This window comes from Bison bison, unplaced genomic scaffold (assembly GCF_000754665.1).
Source record: "Bison bison bison isolate TAMUID 2011002044 unplaced genomic scaffold, Bison_UMD1.0 scf7180017864330, whole genome shotgun sequence".
Taxonomy (NCBI): Eukaryota; Metazoa; Chordata; class Mammalia; order Artiodactyla; family Bovidae; genus Bison; species Bison bison.
This window is the reverse complement of record NW_011494902.1, coordinates 9,487,849-9,507,765: the sequence shown is the minus strand read 5'-3', so window position 1 is coordinate 9,507,765 and position 19,917 is coordinate 9,487,849. Positions and strand designations below refer to the sequence as shown.

The 19,917-nt window shown below is 33.5% G+C and overlaps 1 protein-coding gene across 1 annotated transcript in view; it reads left to right on the top strand.

Moving 5' to 3' along the window:
* LRP1B (low density lipoprotein receptor-related protein 1B) overlaps positions 1–19,917 on the top strand; it is a 1,806,191-nt gene that overhangs the window by 1,479,839 nt on the left and 306,435 nt on the right. The window contains exons 48-53 of the mRNA XM_010853706.1: positions 5,611–5,724; positions 5,968–6,117; positions 9,040–9,162; positions 11,164–11,283; positions 16,308–16,436; positions 19,600–19,722. Coding sequence (XP_010852008.1) covers positions 5,611–5,724; positions 5,968–6,117; positions 9,040–9,162; positions 11,164–11,283; positions 16,308–16,436; positions 19,600–19,722 — 759 coding nt within the window. The remainder of the gene's footprint in view (positions 1–5,610; positions 5,725–5,967; positions 6,118–9,039; positions 9,163–11,163; positions 11,284–16,307; positions 16,437–19,599; positions 19,723–19,917) is intronic.

The window sequence follows — 19,917 nt, the reverse complement described above, 5'->3', positions numbered from 1 at the left end:
GAGAGAGAACTCAAAGGAGGTATGAAATAGAAGTTGTTTTATGAGAATGCATCAAAATGACCTATTGAAATTAAAATTGAAGATACTAATAAAGAAATGAAACATATACCACAAGAGTAATAAAATGAGCTTCATAAGAAATTTTTTTTTTTAAAGAAAGGAGGATAAGTTAGTGTTACAGAGAAGGCAAGAGGGCAGGCATAGACTGGAAAGTCCACTATACTTGGCAAATATATAATAATTTCTTGGTTACCTTCAAGAGTCAGTTCAGTGGAATGGGAAGGAAATACCAGATCGCACTGGATTGAGACAAATATGAATGGTGAAAGAGTAAAGACAGTGAATTCAGATTATTTTTTAAAAAGGTTGGTGGTAGGGAAAAGATGTATGAAGTACAGTTGTAATGAGAAAACTATAAAATGTTAAGGAAGAAGATAGAATGTGTACAAATTATTTTGTAGCTGATAAAGGATTGAGAAGTTACTCTGTTGTCTTAGAGTATATGATCTTGGCCAAACGCTTGAGAAGCTTACCATCGAAGTTGATGTAGTTTAGAAAGAGCCAAGAACATTTGAAAGTTAACTGTGGTTTTGTATTATCTATAAAAGACTAAAATTGATAAATTGTAATAAGACATTGGTAGTTAGTGGAGAGAAACAGAAAAGCATTTGGAAGAAAGAACAGGAAAGTAGAAAGAAACCCCCAAAATAGATATGTTCTATTAATTATTATGCAAGGTGGAAAGACTATCATGAAAATAGTAAGCTGGGATAAAAATTAAAAGATAAATCTAGAATATGAAGGAACTGAATAATAGATACAGAGAGTAGATTTCAATATAAATTTCCATGGCAAAAGAACTCATGTAAATTTAATAAGTTACTGTGGATTTTCTTGGAAAATAGTTTCTTTTAAAAAACAGTAAGCAAATTAGTGCATTTGGGTTTATGAAATATAATACCCAGTACATGGTGGGTGTTTATTAAACTCTTATGTGGCTGGTTGAAACCATAAATCTTCTAAAAGTATAGATAGGTTTCATTTTGCTTAATGATATCAGTATCAGCTGAATAACAATATAAATAATTCAAAATTTTATTTCCCCCTTTTTAATCTAAACTCGTAGTTTCTGTGTTATAACTATCTCTGCCATATACTTGTAGACAGAACTACCATATTTGAGATTCAAGTTTTTGTCAAAACTTTTATTTTGTGATAATAATAGTGTAGTGATCATGACAATTGGATATCTTGTGAAGCAATAACAACAAAATTGTATGCCTTGAACTTCTTCCTATATAATGTAGCACATTTGAAACTACACATGCTCAAGGAGATGCTGTGTTACATACTATAAGTTAACAAATTTAAGTAAATGGTCTAGCTTCTGTAGGATAAACAAATGGGTAGCTTTTTAGATGAAAGCTTACTTATTATATTTTCATCTCTTAGATTTGATTTTCCTCTCATATTAAGATTGTTCTCATGGTATTCTTTCATGCCATAGGGAAAATACTAACTTGGGTACTTTTTCTATAAGCCAGTTTCTTATAAAGCATTAATTCAGATGTATGTCCATCAAACACATGGACACTTAGAGCATGTAAAAGGTCATGAAGGAAAAGGAACATAAATAGTCTTAGAAAGAATGAAAAAAGAATTATTTCTCTAGTCACTCCCTTTTTCTATAATCATTGCCACTTGGGGACAGAGTGCTTTGTTGTATGTATATATGAACACACACACAAATCATGTTACTGTTTAATGTAAATAAAGTAAAAAATAACAAAATTTAAGTGGTACAATAAAATATCAATAAATATAGAGAGATTTTAATAGGCTTTGGAGAAAAGTTATGGTAGAATCATCTGAACTACTATTACAGTTCTGTTTGTTTAATTTAGATATTAATAGCAGTTAACATGTTTTTAATGGCATATAGTCAAAGAATCTATTTGTGGAAATATTGTAAGGAATTATTTTTTATTTCTTGTCTTTGGAAGCAAAGTGAAAACCCAAATCCTCATCAATCTTTTATTACTGCCTCTTTGTAAAATTCCTTTCATAACTGAGAGCTTTAGACATCAAGCTGTCTGGTGGGGATCTGAGGAGTTGTTCAGAAAGTTTGTTATTCTTCATTCTTCTTCTGTTTGAGTGAATAGATTTATGGAGATTGCATCATATCCCTCCTTCGCTTCCTGTTAAGAGGAATATATTCCCTCTGAAAAGAACTTCCTTGGGCCACCTGAACACCTTTAGGTGGACTGGAGAAATAAGCACTTCTAAGGCAACCTAGAGGAGAGGAAGCTGGTGTTTTTTTTCTGTTTTCCCCAAATTCATAGTAAAACTTTGAAGATTCCACAAACAACAAGCTAAGGAAAAGGATAAGCCTACCTGGAGGAGAAATCATTCTTTCTGGGTTCACATACCCTTGGAACCTAAGCAGTATAAGAAATAAAAGATGTGGTTCAAAAGTAAACAGAAGAGATGTGGCAGTGCATTTAATATATTTTTTCCTTGTCAGTTTCCCCTTTGCTACAGGTTGGGTAAGGGAGTTGGAAAAACAGTGAGTTAGCTTAGTTATAAGAATCATCCTAAGAACCAGGGAAAGACTGATCAATTTTATATCTTTGCTATCAAATTAAAGATTTTAACTAACATGGAGCAAAGGAAGTGGATTAATTAGGAGAATTAAGAAAGTATATAAAGGAAAGAAAGTGTATTCTTCTACTTTCTCTCTTGCTACTACTTTTGATCCAGTGTTTGTCAGATCTTCCTTCATAGTGTCTCATTGCTATTCCTGGTGTCACTCACAATTTGTAGGCTTTATTATTATTTTTTTTTTGGCACATCTAGAGGAAAAATTATAGTATTTCTCACTCAGTTTATCTTTATTTGGACTACATTACTTTCTCTTCTCTTTTTCTCCAGGACTTTTAGCCTGGAAAAAAGTTGTCAGAAACTTGTCATATTCACTTGACAAATTAAAGATCCCATTATCTTTTCCCCTCAAACTCACCCTAGGATGAAACAAATTTCAGTATTTGATTGACCAAAACAACATAGAAGGGAATATGACAGAGGGAATAGAAAGGAAGAGGTTTTGGCACAAGAAGATTTTGCTTACTAATTAAGTGATGTTTTCTCTATTACCATGGATTTCTCCTGTTTTACAACTCTCCTTTCTTGTCTACAAGTGCTGGAGATGTTGATCCCCACAACCACCTTGCTCCTGCTGTTTATGGAATTGTGTAACTACTTAATATTCCCGATTCCAATACCACTTATCACCCTACATAATCCTTTGGCTGTTCCCAAACTCTAAATCAAGTCATGGAATCTATGGAGATAAGATGAGGAGTGAAGACACAACTGGTTCCTATTTGCACATCTCACACACTCAAATATGCTCTCCTAGCCCTCCCCACCAAGATTCATTAGCCCTAGTTTTCATTGCAAAAATGGGAGAAAAAGTATTTCATCCTTTCTCCAGTTCTCCTGACACCCCCCCCCAACACTTCATTTTTCCCCTACCTTTCTCTTAAATACCATTTTCTAACCACTCTTCTCAACTTTAAAGATATGGTTTCTTTTCATCTAGTTAGATCAGAGTCCCTCTGTTTATTTTTTCCTCTTCCCAGAATTCTATCCAAGACCCAAGTTCTAATTGCTCCATGTTTCCACTCATTTCATTAGCCATTCTTTGCACTCACTTCCACCTGAGAGCGCCCAACACTACTTTTGAAACTCCATTACCGTGAAATCCCTGAAACTCCAGTCCTCTTAACTGTCTGAAATGCCATCGCCCTATTCATGGAGTCATGACTTGCCCTCTTCTCTCTATCTGCCACCAATATCCACTCAGGTGGATTCCATGAAATGTACACAGATTATCTGTGGAAGTTCGGAGGGAGATGGAGATGGTGGAATGGACTGTGATTGTCCCAGTACATCAGCATTAGGATTTCTAGCATCCCAAACTCTAACTGCAAGTATAGATAAAATTTAAAGTGCATTGTGCAATAAATCTTTGTAAACTTGATTAGGAATATTACCACTATCCAGAATATTGTTTCACAGAGAAATAAATTCTGAAATATAGTGTTTATAAGGAATTTTTTGGAACACAACCTCTTAATAGGAGACTGCTGAAAGACAGCAAAGTCAGAAGCAAAATGTATATACTCATCATGATTATTTTCTAAATTATGTATTTCATTAACTATTTCCATAGAAAAATATTGTACTGAAAAGCAATAGAAAAGAATATGGTTTATTTAGCATAAAAGAAAAATATCTATTTTTCCTCTTTGAAACAGTGTGTTTATCTCAACTTATAATGGCATTATCTTTTCACATGATAAGATGTTATTTTTAATGAAGAAAACAGTGAAGCAATTATAATTGCAAATTGTAAATAAAACATTTATTCTAATCATCATTTAAACGTAAATAAGGATACAATTGCAAGATACAATTAAATATAAGAGCAGTGCATTTTGAAATACAAATGACATACATACCCTTGAGTAAAATTTGCATATTTTAAGATAGCATTTTAACCATTTACAATTGATATAATTTATATTTATAATTAAATAGGCTATTTAGAGTATCAACACTAGTAAAAATGGCATAATCAAAGAGCCCTTCAGGTTGTTCATTAACATAATCAACCTGTGGAAATTTGAATTTGGAATAAAATTCTCACCTAAGTTAATCTAACACATAAAGCAAGCCATGCACCTGTTCACAACATATTGCTGGAAAACATTATATGGTAATGAATGTGTAAGCAAAGTAGAAAGGAGTATATGATTAAGAATAAGCAATTCTGTACAAAGGATATATAATGATGGTAGCATATCAAAACTGATTTTCATCTAAGCATAGCAGGGAATTGGAAAGCCTTACTTTCCAATAACAGAAACAAGTCATACCACATTTATATGTTCCTTGGCGTGAGACATCCGTATTTCCTATACCAAATGTTAGTGATGTGGCATATAAAGGAAGATAACATAGTATGATGACTTTCTAGCAGTGCTAAACTATTTCATCTTTGAGTAATAAAGAAAACACTCAGTGATTTCCTCCTCAGTCTCTCTCTGTCCATCTCTTTTTATCATAGTAGGAAACATTCCATTTCTTAGCAAACAAGTTAGGATTTCTCTGTATACACTCAGGCATTTGCTTAGAGTCATAACCTTGTACGTTTGAAGCTGAAAAGAAAGAGCATTTCATCAGCATTTATTTATTTATTTTTTGTTTGTTTATTAGCTTAGTTTTGAAATGGAATAATCAGGTAGAATAAGGCACAGGCCTCTGCTTTCATGGAGCTTACAATTTAATGGGGGGAAAGATATCCAAGCAGGAAATTGCAATGCAGTATCATAAGTATCACAACATAGGGAAGAACTGTGTGACAGGGGAGAATATCTGAGGCATCTAACCCAAGCTTGGGATTGGGAGTCATGGGTCAAGTTCAACTGCCCAGAGTTTGAAAAGCAAAACCAAACAAAATATAAGAATTAAAGCACTCAAAACGTTAAAAGCAAGAAATCATTATCTAGTTTACCTATCCATTTACTTATTTATCTATTTTTCTAGTTTCAACCTGTGCTGCTGTTGAGTTCCGCTGTACAGATGGGATGTGCATCCCGAGATCAGCACGATGCAACCAGAACATAGACTGTGCAGATGCTTCAGATGAAAAGAACTGCAGTAAGATATTCCATTACCTTTTGTTTGTGCATGCCTGTGCACCTTTGACATTTCACTGAACAGTGTCCAACTCCTCACTGAACCTTGTCCAGAATTGATATGCAATTAACCCCTGTGGTGTAGGATAATTGCATATTTACTTCTTCAAATGAGGTTAGCATTTCTTGTTTCTGTGACCTACATAAAAGGCTCATAATCTTTGCAGATGAGGTGTTTCTCATTTTTCTGTTTACCTCCTTATAGATAATACAGACTGTACATATTTCTATAAACTTGGAGTGAAAACCACAGGGTTCATAAGATGCAATTCTACCTCGCTGTGTGTTCTGCCAGCCTGGATATGCGATGGGTCTAATGACTGTGGAGACTACTCAGATGAATTAAAATGCCCAGGTAATTCTAGAAAGAACAACAGTCTTTGCCTTGAAGATATATGTTGTATAGCACAAACTTACTAAATTTCATTCTTGATATTCAGTGGTTAAGATGAAAACAAATGTTGCAGACTAAATTAAAAATGATCATCCAGTTCTAAACATACCACTTTATACTTTTATGGAATGATACTCAAGAAATCTGTTCTATATTTGGATCAGTTTCCTTTTTCAAGTTCATTTCTTTGTTAATCCTTTTAACATTGGTGATAACATTTTAAAACGTGTAATTTATAAAGCTTTCATAGAAGCAGTATATACTGAGAGAAACTATCAATAGACTAAAAGAGGGAGACTGTTTCTCACTACCCGCTTTACTTGTATTATGCTTGTATTGTCATACTAGGCTATTGGTGCAGCAATATAATCTTTCAGCATAGTAATATGGGTAACAGTTATCATTACTGAATAAAGGTCAGGCTGGTATACTGGTATCTATTAGCCATCTTTACCTATACAAGCAGTGTCATATGCAGTCTTAGGAAATTGCCTTCCATGAGAAGCTTATGAACTTGTTTCTTTCCAACTATTTGAGGAAACAAATTTTAAAAATGTATAATAGTATCAGAAAGACAGATGGTAAATTACTAACTGAAAGTAGATATGCTTGTAGGATTCTACTACATGTCTTCTCATCCTGCTATTTCCTTCTCCTACCCCTGCTGCTACACTCACTTTTCCCACATTTTGTTGATGTGTAATATTTTTTGAAATATTTTAAGATATGATATTCATAGGTATTCTACACACATATTTGTTTGTTATCCACAAGTGCACACACACAGTCTACTATAAAGAATTGATATTCTTAATAGTACATAATCTATCAATTAATTGGGCAATGACAGATCCCTTTCTCCTCCCATGGTCATCAGTGTGTAACACTCTGTGATGTTCCTTCTGGGTTTGAAGACTTGCTATGTCCTAGGAGGAACTAGAGAACTTCATGGGAGGCACTGAACTGCAGCTCACTGCAAATCCTCTACAATTTTAAATAAAATTTTATTCTTCATTATGTATGTGTGTGTGTGTTAGTTGCTAAGTCGTGCCCGACTGTTTGCAACCCCATAGACTGTAGCCACCAGGCTCCTCTGTTCATGGGATTCTCCAGGCAAGAATACTGCAGTGGGTAGCCTTCCCTTCTCCAGGGGATCTTGCCAACCCAGGGATCGAACTTGGGTCTCCCACATTGCAGGCAGATTCTTTATCTAATCTGAGCCATCAGGGGACTCTCTCAAAAGTGATTTTTCATCTTTAATTAGATCTACAAAGTTGGTGTTAAAAAAATAAAATGGAGGTAATTTTTGTATCTTAAAATAGTCATGCATTACTGTACTGATATTAACAAGTATACTCTAATAGTGAGTCAGTCACTCTAAAATTATGTAAACCTGAAGGTGCAAGGAGACCAATGATATCCAGTAAAGAGAAAAATCTAGTATTTTGTATGTGCTTTTGGAGGTCATAATAATACAATACCCCATAGTCTGAAAAATATATAATATACAGAATAATTTTATATACAAATACTTTTTAGTTTCATGATAATTTTTAAGGTAGAACAATTTCAGAGATTCTATTGCAACTTGTTTTTCTTCCTTAAAATAGAAAGTGAAAGTGTTAGTCTCTTGGTCTTGTCTAACTCTTTGCAATCCCATGGACTGTAGCCCACCAGACTCCTCTGTCCATGGAATTCTCCAGGCAAGAATACTAGAATGGGTTGCCATTCCCTTTTCCAGGGTAACTTTTCAACCCAGGGATTGAACCCAGGTCTCCTGCATTGCAAGTAGATTCTTTGGTATTTGAACCATCAGGGAAGCCCCAAAAGGTGATATGGTCAGTCCTGGGAAGTTGGTAGGGAGCAGGGGCACAAGAAGAGGAAAGACTTCCCTGACCAGAATCAAACCAGGGCCCTGATGGTGAGAGCACCAAATCCTAACCACTAGACCACCAGGGAGAAGCTAAAATAGAGTATGCTTATATAAATCTTGTCAAAGCATATGTACTCTTCAACTGTTGAACATAAAGTTTATACTTGCTCAGCAAAAACCTACTAATAATTTTGTAATTATTTTTTTCTGAGTATGGAATTAAAATATTTTCCACATAAAATGATACTTTCGCCTTAGGTTTACTTATTTTATAGTCATCTCAATTGTTTTATTTTACTTTTGTTAACTCTACATTATTTGTATTTAAACACTTGCTCCATTAATATCCTTCTTCTGATCCAGGATCCAATTCTAGATGGGATTTGTTATCATGTCTCCCTGATTTCCTCTGTTCCATGTTCTTAATTTCTCCTTGGTTTTCATGATCTGGACATTTTTAATGACATTGAAACATGTAAAATATCATGTAATAAATGAGTTGCCAGTCCAGGTTCGATGCACGATACTGGATGCTTGGGGCTAGTGCACTGGGACGATCCAGAGGGATGGTATGGGGAGGGAGGAGGGAGGAGGGTTCAGGATGGGGAACACATGTATACCTGTGGCGGATTCATTTTGATATTTGGCAAAACTAATACAATTATGTAAAGTTTAAAAATAAAATTAAAAATTAATTAAAAAATAAAATAAAATGTTTTATCTGGAAAAAAATAAATAAATAAATATTCTCCTGATATGAAAATGTCAATATAAAATTTATTGTCAACTAAAAGTTGTTCCTATTAAACACTTAAGAAAGCAAAAAAAAAAAAAGAACATCTCAGCTCTTTTTTATTTAAGTTTTCTTGTTATTTATCTCTTCCAGTTCAAGGAATATTACTGTTTTGATATCTATCTGCATTGCAGAAGTCTAAGATTTATTTATTTGACATTTAATTTATTTACTTGTCTGTAATTTATTTGACACTGCATTCTATATTTTATCACAGTTCAAAACAAACACAAATGTGAAGAAAATTATTTTGGTTGTCCTAGTGGAAGATGCATTTTGAATACCTGGGTATGTGATGGTCAGAAAGATTGTGAGGATGGACTTGATGAATTCCACTGTGGTGAGACATTATATCTTCCTTTACTTTTATAAACCATATTATCATTTATATACTGATGTTACCTTACATAGGAATTTTACACAAAATATTGCTAAACAGTTTTAACATCAATTTTTATTTTTATGAAATAACACAAATGGTAAAAATTAAAACAGAACAGAAAAAATTTATAATGGAGAATAATAATCTCCCATCAAACCTTCTCTTTTAACCTTTCTGTTTTTGCTAGTGGATACCTCCATCAATCTAAATGATATATTTATACCTTAATTTCCTGACTTATTTGCTTTAGATGCTAATATATTTACCTTCTGCTGTGAAAAATAAGGATTTAATTCACACAACCCATTATATTCTTCCTACCTGTTATTGACTATTATTATCCTAAATGTTTCCATTCATTACATGTATAGGTTTAAATAGTATACTAAAACTTGCATTTCTTCAAAAAATCTCTCCCCATCCACCTCCTAATTTCTGTTTGTGTACATTTCATTTCACTTGGCAAGGTAAGAAAATATTTAAATTTTTTTGTTAATTTATGAGATTTATGATATCCAGGCCAATTTTTTTAAAAGCATATAATTCTCTATTTTCATTTAGCTCAAATAACATACACCAGGGTGAACAGACAAGGATTAAAAATGGTTGTCTAAGAAAAGTCAAATTCCCATAAAAGTAAATATCATCACAAAATGTGAAAGTGCATTTTGTTTGATTATATTAGAGCCAGATTTTGAACAAGATTAATGGAGAACTTTAAATAGTTTATATAGATTCATGATTTCTGGAACAGAAGCCATTATACATTTGTATCTTCTTTAATATTTTTTCTGGTTTCAGCTTTTCTGAATGTCTCTCTTTTCACAGCTCATGTATGTAAATATTTTAAATAAAAATGCAAAGTTTTAAATAAGCTTATAAGATAAACATCAAATTTTATTTTATAGTCATTTATATTTTAATGTACTAATTCAGTAGAATTTTATTCTTGGGTGTTTGCTGGTGATAAATGAACTGAGGATAAAGGAAGGAGAGCAGTCACAAACTTTGTAAATAAATTAAGTATATTATCATAAATGTATAATTTCATAATAAAATACCAGCCACCATGCCAATGAATCTGTATGTTATTAGTCAGACTTAAGTGTTCCCAAGGGAGAGAAACAAAAACATCAAAGTTTTAAGTATGTATAGTATGTTAAGTATGTACAGATAGAAAACTGAAAGCTTATCATAGAGCTAAAACCCCCTGAGTCACATGACTTTTAAAAACAAATGTGTATGGTGGTGAGTTCACCATATTTGTGACATTGCCTAGGATGTAATTTTTTTTTTTCTCCAACTGTTCAATAACAAACTAAAAGTTAGAAGAATACCACACCTGGACTCTTTTTCTTTTTTTGTACCCTACATGTTAGAAAACAACAGGAATACATTTAGGAAGAGTGACTAGCATATTGACTAACTTGGAGTCATACCCTATGAGATTATGTTGAAGAAACAATGTTGTATGACCTGAATAACTCAGAGGGAATATGCAAGCCATTGTCAAAATTTTATTGTACTGTCATGGAGAAGGCAACAGCACCCCACTCCAGTACTCTTGCCTGGAAAATCCCATGGACAGAGGAGCCTGGAAGGCTGCAGTCCACAGGGTCGCTAAGAGTCAGACAGGACTGAGCGACTTCACTTTCACTTTTCACTTTCATGCATTGGAGAAGGAAATGGCAACCCACTCCAGTGTTCTTGCCTGGAGAATCCCAGGGACGGGGGAGCCTGGTGGGCTGCCGTCTATGGGGTCGCACAGAGTCGGACACAACTGAAGCGATTTAGCAGCAGCAGCATAGGAAAGAGGAAAGTGGCTTCTTTTATTTGGGATGACTGGTTTTAGTGAAGTCTAAAGGAGACTTTTCTCACTATCAGATCTTTCCTAAGATCGTCTCTAAAGATTCATTTTTTCTTTTGCACCTGAAACAAACCTTCTTGTGTATTTTTTAGATGCCTCTTGTTCTTGGAACCAATTTGCATGTTCCACAGAAAAATGTATATCTAAACACTGGATTTGTGATGGAGAGGATGATTGTGAAGATGGATTAGATGAAAGTGATAGCATTTGTGGTGAGTTGTCTCCTTTGTGTTCTTATCCAATTCTTAGGAGTATAATACATATGCTCTGTCATTTTAGAATATGCAGAGAACTTTCTTTTCTACTCTGTTAAACTTAATATGAAGTTTATATGTATATACATTTCAATGTAACTGTTTTCATTATTTTTATAACAACTTATTAATCTATATTTCATATATATATATATATATATATACACAATTACTATTATGGTTTTAGGATTTTTTCCTGCATATCGACACATGATTGTATTTCTAGTCTTCAGTGACTTCTTCCAAATAAATCACTATGATTGGGATTACTCGGATAAAATGACTGAAAACTTTTTCATTGTTTTTGATAAGTATTGCTAAGTTCCCCTCCAAGTTTATTATACTTGCTTATATTGTCATAAGCCACACAGGCTGTGTGTATGTGTATTATAGTAATCACTATTGCTGAATTGTTTTAAATGGAAAGTAAGGAAACAGGCTATTGTATGTGATTTTAAAATGTACTTTAAAATTCAGCTATATATGATCAAAGTTATACCGTCAAATGTCTATGTTTACTATCCATCAACTATATTTTCTACAAAGTCGTGTGATTTCTTTTGATTAATCACAGATATTTAACAAATAATTTAAAATAAATGAATAAATGAATTTCTTAAGAAGTAGAAAAAGGAAGCAACCTAACCTTTATAAATTTATTATAATTGACCAGGCCTTCTACTAAATTATTCATGTCTGTTTTTCTATCTTTCTGATCTGTTTCCACATGTGTGTTTGTACCTATAGCTTTATATTCTTTGCCTATTATATCCTATTTCATAACTATTACCACCCTCATTTTACAGTGATAAGGACCTGAGTCAGAATAAGGCTTAATTATGAAGTAAAGTGTACTTAACACGTTTTTAAAATTTTCGGAATTTGTGGACTCTATTTAGGTCACCATCATGGAAACATGAATATAAGATTAATAATGTTCACACTAAAATCAAGTTCTTTATATGTAACATAAAATTGGAGATATCCTTGGAAAGTAGACAATTTATTTTCCTATATTAACCCACCTAAAATCTACTTTTTATTTACAAAACTAAAACAATTTAGTTATGGAACAGATAAAGATAAATGTAGAAAGATTACTATCAAAGACCTCTAAAAGCAAAAAGAAATCAGTAATCTGATGACTGACCAATCTATTTTATGTACTTTGTTTCTCTTTGCTATTAAATATTTCTATTAAAACATTAATTGAAGTATAGTTGATTTAAAACATTGTGTTCGTTTCAGGTTTATAGCAAAGTGAATCGGTTATACATATGCTTATAGTCTCTCTCTTTTTTTTTTTTTTTTTAGATTCTTTCCCACATAGGACATTGCAGAGTATTGAGTAGAGTTCTTTGTTTAATTTTAACTACCAACTTCCAACAGGTTAAGCGTATTTTCAGTCTCTAAGATTATCTCGCTTTTGACCCTTTGTATAATTCTACATTAAATGGCTCCCTTGATATTGCTATGCTTTCTAAGTGGACACAGCATACTAGAACTGGTAAAGATTCTAAAGTGACACAGAGTTGAATTCTCCTGCATCTGCATTTTCCAGCAGTGTAATCATGGACTGGTCCATTTTATTCCTTATTCCTCCAATTTCTTTCTTATTAAATGGTTACAAGACATTTACCTTATACAATTATCATGATCATCTGACATGGCCAATGGTTAATATCTAATGAATTTATTCCCATTCTCTTTTGTTCTTAATTTATTCCCATTCTCTTTCATTTCTGCTCCCTCCCTTATTTTTCAGAATAGTGTTGTTGTGTCAGTGTTTATCAATGTCCTGATAAGTTTTTTTTTTTTTTTTTTAAAGGATTTAATGATAATGGACATGTTTACCTGTCATCAAAACACCCAGGCTATTAAATATATACACAGGCTGCATTTTATATACTACCAAGCTGTTGTTGCATAAAAATTACTGCTTTAAACCAAGCATTAGTCAATGAATAAACTTAATATTTTAGAATTGGAAAGGAACTTTATAAATAACTTATCTGAGTGGTTTTCAACCTTTAGTGTACAAAAACACCTATTCAGAGGTTGTTAAAATAAATAGATTCTTAATCCTCACTTCAAAATATTCTAATGTAGACATATTCTTTCTTCATAAGCATATAGTGGTTCTGACTTGGGATTTGAGGATTCAGTTTGAAAATCATAGTCTAGTTAACCTCTGTCATATAATAGATGAAGAAAGAAAAACTCACCGAGGTTGATACATTTGCCAAGGTCACTCAGTGAATCAGAGATCGCAGAACTAGGACCAGAATTCATATTTCTAAAATATGTACAAAATTGGATAGTTTCTAAAATACTTACTAAAACAGATATAAAAACAATCAAATATTATATCTGAGTAAGTACATAGGGGCTTCCCTGGTGGCACTAGTTGTAAAGAATCCGTCTGCCAGTACAGGAGACATCAGAGATGCAAGTATAATTCCTGGGTCAGGAAGATCCCCTGGAGAAGGAAATGGCAACCCACTCCAGTATTCTAGCCTGGAGAATCCCAAGATCAGAGGAACCTGATGGGCTATAGTCCATGGGGTCACAAAAGGGTCAAACACGACTGAAGCATCTTAGCATAGCACAGCACAGGTACACAAAATGGATCTGGTGGAATTCCTTCTACTGTCTTCCTTCCCCCTTGGGATTCATTTCCCTGTGAATGGCAATGTGTCTCCAGATGAAAATGTAACTATGGAAGGAAGCCATGAGTTTTTTCTTTGGCTCATTTTCTTTCTAATTGACCATGATATTTTGGAATGCTCTTAACACAGAATCTGTTGAACCACTTTCAAGGGAGCCAGAAAATTAGCTGCAAATAGCTTTGTGCCATTTTATAGTTTTAGATATCTTAGTAATTATCTAGTCATACCCCTCAATTTAGAGTGAAACTCAGACACTGGTCTTCAAGGTCATACAGAATTAAAGTTCTCAACACTTAAATCAATGCTATATTTATTATACGTACATTGAAAATAAATTGAAGTGATAATAAGAAAGCAGAAAAGGAGTTTTAAATGCATCAAAACTTCCTTAGCAGAAAGAATGAATTTTTTTTACATCTCTAGCTAAATAATAAAAATATTATGGAAATTAAAGCACTAATTGAGAATCTAATACTGAAAGTGACACTGTATTTATGACTAGCTTAAAAAATAGATAAAAAGGAGGAATAATGTGAAAATAACTTTGTAAGGAAAGAATTTTATTATAGAAAGCACTAAAGATATAATAGGTAGCAGGTAAATTCATTTTTAAATTAAAGCTACATTTGTTTAATAGATTTTCTTTATAATTTCTTCCAGTAATAGATATCATACTAAATATCACTCTGTTAGCACTGATCCTCAATCAGATAAGCAAATCTGAATTACTTGGGGGATTTTTCAACATTCACTTGCCATCCTGTCTTCCTAATTTAAATGTATATCAGGAATGGGCATGTTTATGTTGCAAAGATCAGCAGGGGGTTTCAATTTGTCACCCTGCTGTCTTCCCATATTGAAAACATTGCATTGAAAGCAGTTTCTTCTCATAACAACTCTATGACTGAGAAATAAGATGGTAATTGATAATACACATGAAGTAGCTTTAAATGTTTAGAAACAACTGTCTTTCACCAATCTAGGCAGTCATATTTTCTTCCTGGAGGTACTAGTAGTTTTTAAAATAATTCTTACAACTTATTTTTTTGAACCTTTTCAATTTGGTCATATGAAAGTGAAATTAAAGAGAAGTTAGATTTGGGAGACATGTTACTGATTCACTCAATATATATTTTATATACATAACAAATAAACCATTCAATATGTACAACTGTACTTGGGGTTAGATAAATATCAAGAGAATGAATCATTTCCTAATTTTATTTGATTATTCTATACCCATTGAAGGAAAAGCAAAGAGCCAACCCCTGAGGCCCTTTGAATGTAGAGTAAACAGCATTTTTTTTGTGTGGAAACTGACTAAAAAAAATACATTTGAAAACATCATGCAATTAAAAGGATGTTGAATCAACAGAGTGAAGAAAAGATAGATTCTGTTTATTAAGTGTGTAAAACAAAGGGTACATGCGGACATTCATCCTTTTCAATGACACAGGTGGGGAGTAACAATAATTACCTTAGTGGTTAAGAGACGGTGCTTAGGAACCAAAAAGGTTTTGGCCTCCCAGCTCACCACAGGACTCTTTATGCAACTTGAGACTTCCTGCAAGCTGTCAGCTTCTCAGAGCCTTTTACATGAAGTGAAACTAATAATAGTTCTACCATTGTAGGTGATTGTGAGGACTAAATAAGTTAATATGCTAAGTGCTTAGCATATATTAAGTGATAAAAATGCTATTATTATTATTATCCTTATCGGTTCAGTCCTTCTGAAACTTTATCTCAATTTATTGACAATTCTATGACACTTTTAGGCTTTTTACATTTTACATGGAGAAAATACTATTATTATTTTCTGCCATATAGCTTTTATTTTATTTTATTTTTCTACCATATACCTTTAAGAAATAAAATTCTTGCTATTGGGAAGGAATGGTCTTCTCAGGTAACATAGTGGTAAAGAATCCACCTACCAATGCAGAAGACCCAGGAGAAGCAGGTTTGATTCCTGGGTCAGGAAGATTCCCTGAAAGAGGAAATGGCATCCCATTCCAGTATTCTTGCTGGGAGAATTCCATGGACAGAGGAACCTGGTGAGCTACAGTCCATGGTGTAGCAATGGGTTGGACACAACTTAGCAACTAAACCACCACTGCCATTGAGAAGGAATGCATTCTGAGTGGAAACTATCCATAGGGGAAGGATAATACGTGGTGATTCCCAAAACTACAGTTTCTTCCTTGTCAGTGACATTCTTCTTCTTCTCTTCTCATCTTTTGGAAATATAAATGATATATTTTTTTTCAGTGGACCTGCTGTGATCCTAATGGCATTTTTTTTGGTGGTTTTCAGGTACCATCACCTGCGCAGCTGACATGTTCAGCTGCCAGGGCTCCCGTGCCTGTGTGCCCCGACACTGGCTGTGTGATGGTGAAAGGGACTGTCCAAATGGAAGTGATGAACTCTCCACAGCAGGCTGTGGTATGAACATGCACAGGGCTGTCTATGAAAGAATGCTGTTGCAGCATCCTCAGATACTTACTTCTGTAGTACTCACCATATCACCCTTTCTCTCACTTTCCCAACCCCTGGACTCATAGGTAGTATTGGATTTAATCAGGTGGGATGTTGTCAATCATAGTAGTTCAGCAACCCCTCACACCACTGTTCAGAGTGTTTCCAACATGCACAGTGGGATTACACATTTTAAAATCATTTTGATGAGTGAAAATTTTTCACTTCATTTCTGCGATACTGTAACCACCCTATGTATATTTGTGTGGTGGGGTTGTTACTTTCTTTTTAGTATCTTCCGCGACCCTGTACTCCCCTTGAAGGCTTTTAGATTGCCCATTACAGATACTCTGTAAATGGCTGCTGTGATCCTAAATAACTACTGACCAGAAGGTCAGTAAACACCTATTAGTCCTACAGATAGGATATTAACCCTTAGGTCAGGTAGAAATAGTATGGATATAGCTGAATGAAGCTAGGGGATCAGAGGAACAGCTTTGGAGGCCAGACAATTTACTAAGTTTCTGACTCTAGGTCACTTCAAGAAATTTTCAGGGAATTACTCAGTAGTAAAAATTTAGATAAATTCCTTTGCGTGATCAAGAGAATGAAGGGCCTGGATGTTTGAATGCAGATCCCAAGGTCACCACATAGGGGATATGTTGAGCAGAGCAACGTATTAGGAAGAGTGCTATGGACTCTGCTTATTAAAATGAAGTCTGCTGGTCATCTCTCAGATGACCTACCTTCAGGTCTTTAAAACTGTATTTGAAGCTGTAATGTAATAATATGTATATATGGGTGCATGCATATGAGGTATAGTTAAAGCTGAAAAGGAAAAGGAAGACTTTGAGGCAGGCTTAAATGTGCACAGAACTCATACTATTGTAGAATAAATCACTTTGATCTTCAAATTGATATGTGTCTGTAAAGGTCAATGGGGCCACTGAGGGCTACATAATAAAGGATTAGGCATCAATTCAAGGATCCATATAGTCCTTGTATACTGTTGCTATTGTAGCAAGTTAATACTCTGGGAGGCATATTAACACTTTTGGGCCACATGGGTGTTATTAACTAAATTATGTTAAAATATAACAAATTGTACTCAAGTGACCTGAAAGCATTAATGCCAAATAAGTCTCTGTTGCTTAGCATTTTAAAGAATAATTCATATATTAGAATTGGCATAATTCACTTGAGTTATATAAGCTGTCACACAGTTCAAAGTTACAATAGTGGTTAGTAAATGAGTTTTACTTTGATTATAATGAGCAGTTTTTAACTCTGCTTTTATGTGGCTTCTGTACCATTTTTGAAAATACATTTGTTGAAAATGTTATACTTGATTAAATTCAAATAATTCTTTTTATTTCACCTGCTAATATCTCTTTTCAGTCATTACTGAGTTTTGAAAGCAGAGAGGTTTTCCTTTTTTCATGTAGTCTGGGCCAGATTTGGGATCGGGAGTTGATAAGCATATAAAAGAATAATTATAATACCTTAAGTGTCAGAATGACACATACAAAAGATACTAGATCATCACAAATAAATATTGTGTAAAAAAGCCTAGAAGTCTTGTAGAAGGATTTCAAAGAAAAGCAATAACATTATCTGAATTGTGAAGGACATAGAGAAGAAAGAGGAGTGTTGAAGGTAGAGGAAAGTGCCTGTTAAGACATGAAGGGGACAGATTGGAAGGCCTCTACATTTTTTCAAGTGCCCATTATACTTCAATTATTTTGGTAGGTGTTTTTATTTACATTATTGAATTTCCATAGTATTTTAGTAAAGTGCCTTTGGAGATCTGCCAAAAATAATTATGTAGATTGAGAATTGTAAGAGCATCTATTGAATATCTAAAATGAGCTGATCTGCTTCATATACCTTATCTAGTTCTTACAAGAAATTTATCAGATAAATTGTATTATCCTCATTAAGCAGATAAAGAAACATATGTAGCAAGAAGGTAAATATTAATAGCTTTACTTAGGATAAAAATTTAAGGTGCTAAACACTTTTTTGCAAAGTCTTTTTTTTTCCAGTGTACCATAATTAAAAAGATTGTTTTTTCACTTAAAACATAAAATATAATTGGCCTACATATTGTGTTAATTTTAGGTGTGCAACATATTGATTTAATGTATTTATATCTTATTGCAAAATGGTTACCACAATGAACTTAGTTAACATCCATCATATATCAGAGTCTTAACATTTGAAATACTGCAAACCTTGAGTCAGATCCTAGCGTTTACCCTTTACGTGTAAGAAAGGTAACTAAAAATAGTTAAATGATCAAACCTCTATGATGCTATGCGTCTACTGTTAAAGCTCATTTTCTCTCTACAAGCCAGTATCTTTTGGACTTCCACTCAAGTTTTATTGCACATTTTAAGTAATCATTTTCCTCACTGGTTAGGGCCCTTGATAGAGAATACTTTTTTGGATCACTATTCCAAAAGGATCAATGTTCCATTTCATGGATCAATATTCCTTATTTGGTGTGGTACTTATGGTTGGGCTCATCTCGCTATAGATCTTAACCTATTTCAACATCTACTCTAGAAGTCACCCCAAAGTTTTATTTTCCTCTTAAAAAGTAACTTCCTTAGCCTCTTTGATTTTCTTTTCACTTCCATCATGAGCATTAGCACTTGGTGGTCTTTTCATGTCCATTTTTCACAAAGAAGCAAGGTTTTTATCACCTTGCTAACATTACTGCAGCCATGAGGAGAGGAAAAAAAAATATCCAACAACATTGTTAGAGTTGAGTGATTTTTTTTTATCACATATGAACCTTTAAATTCATCCTTCAGCAAATTCACAAATTGCTAAATGTTCTGAAATTTCAAGGTCAATCTAGAATTGTTGAGCATTTTAACACTGAAATTTAGAATTATATATATTTATATTCATACATTAGAATACTACTTATATCAAAATATGCATGTTAATATATTTTATTAATTTATCTGATACACTGAATGTTTAGCTAACATTCCTTTTTAAAAAGACCAGGAATTACTGAGTGTACTGAGTATGACAACATACATTCCCCAAACTCTTAATGTAGGAAAAGATGAAGTAAGTGCTCATTTAAATTATTTTTCTCTGATGTCTTCCTTAGCTCCCAATAATACATGTGATGAAAATGCTTTCATGTGCCATAATAAAGTGTGCATTCCCAAGCAATTTGTTTGTGACCACGATGATGACTGTGGAGATGGTTCTGATGAGTCATTGCAGTGTGGTAAGTATATATGAACTCTTCATGGACAAGATTCTCAGGCTGAATACCAGTCTTTAACAAAAACAAATAAATGCATTTCTTAATGTCACTAAGGACATGCAAATTTGGTAATATAGACCTACTGCATATAGCCTCTTTAAACTCTACCAAAATTACACATGTATTTGAAAATTTTACCTATGGTTGTCGTGTTCT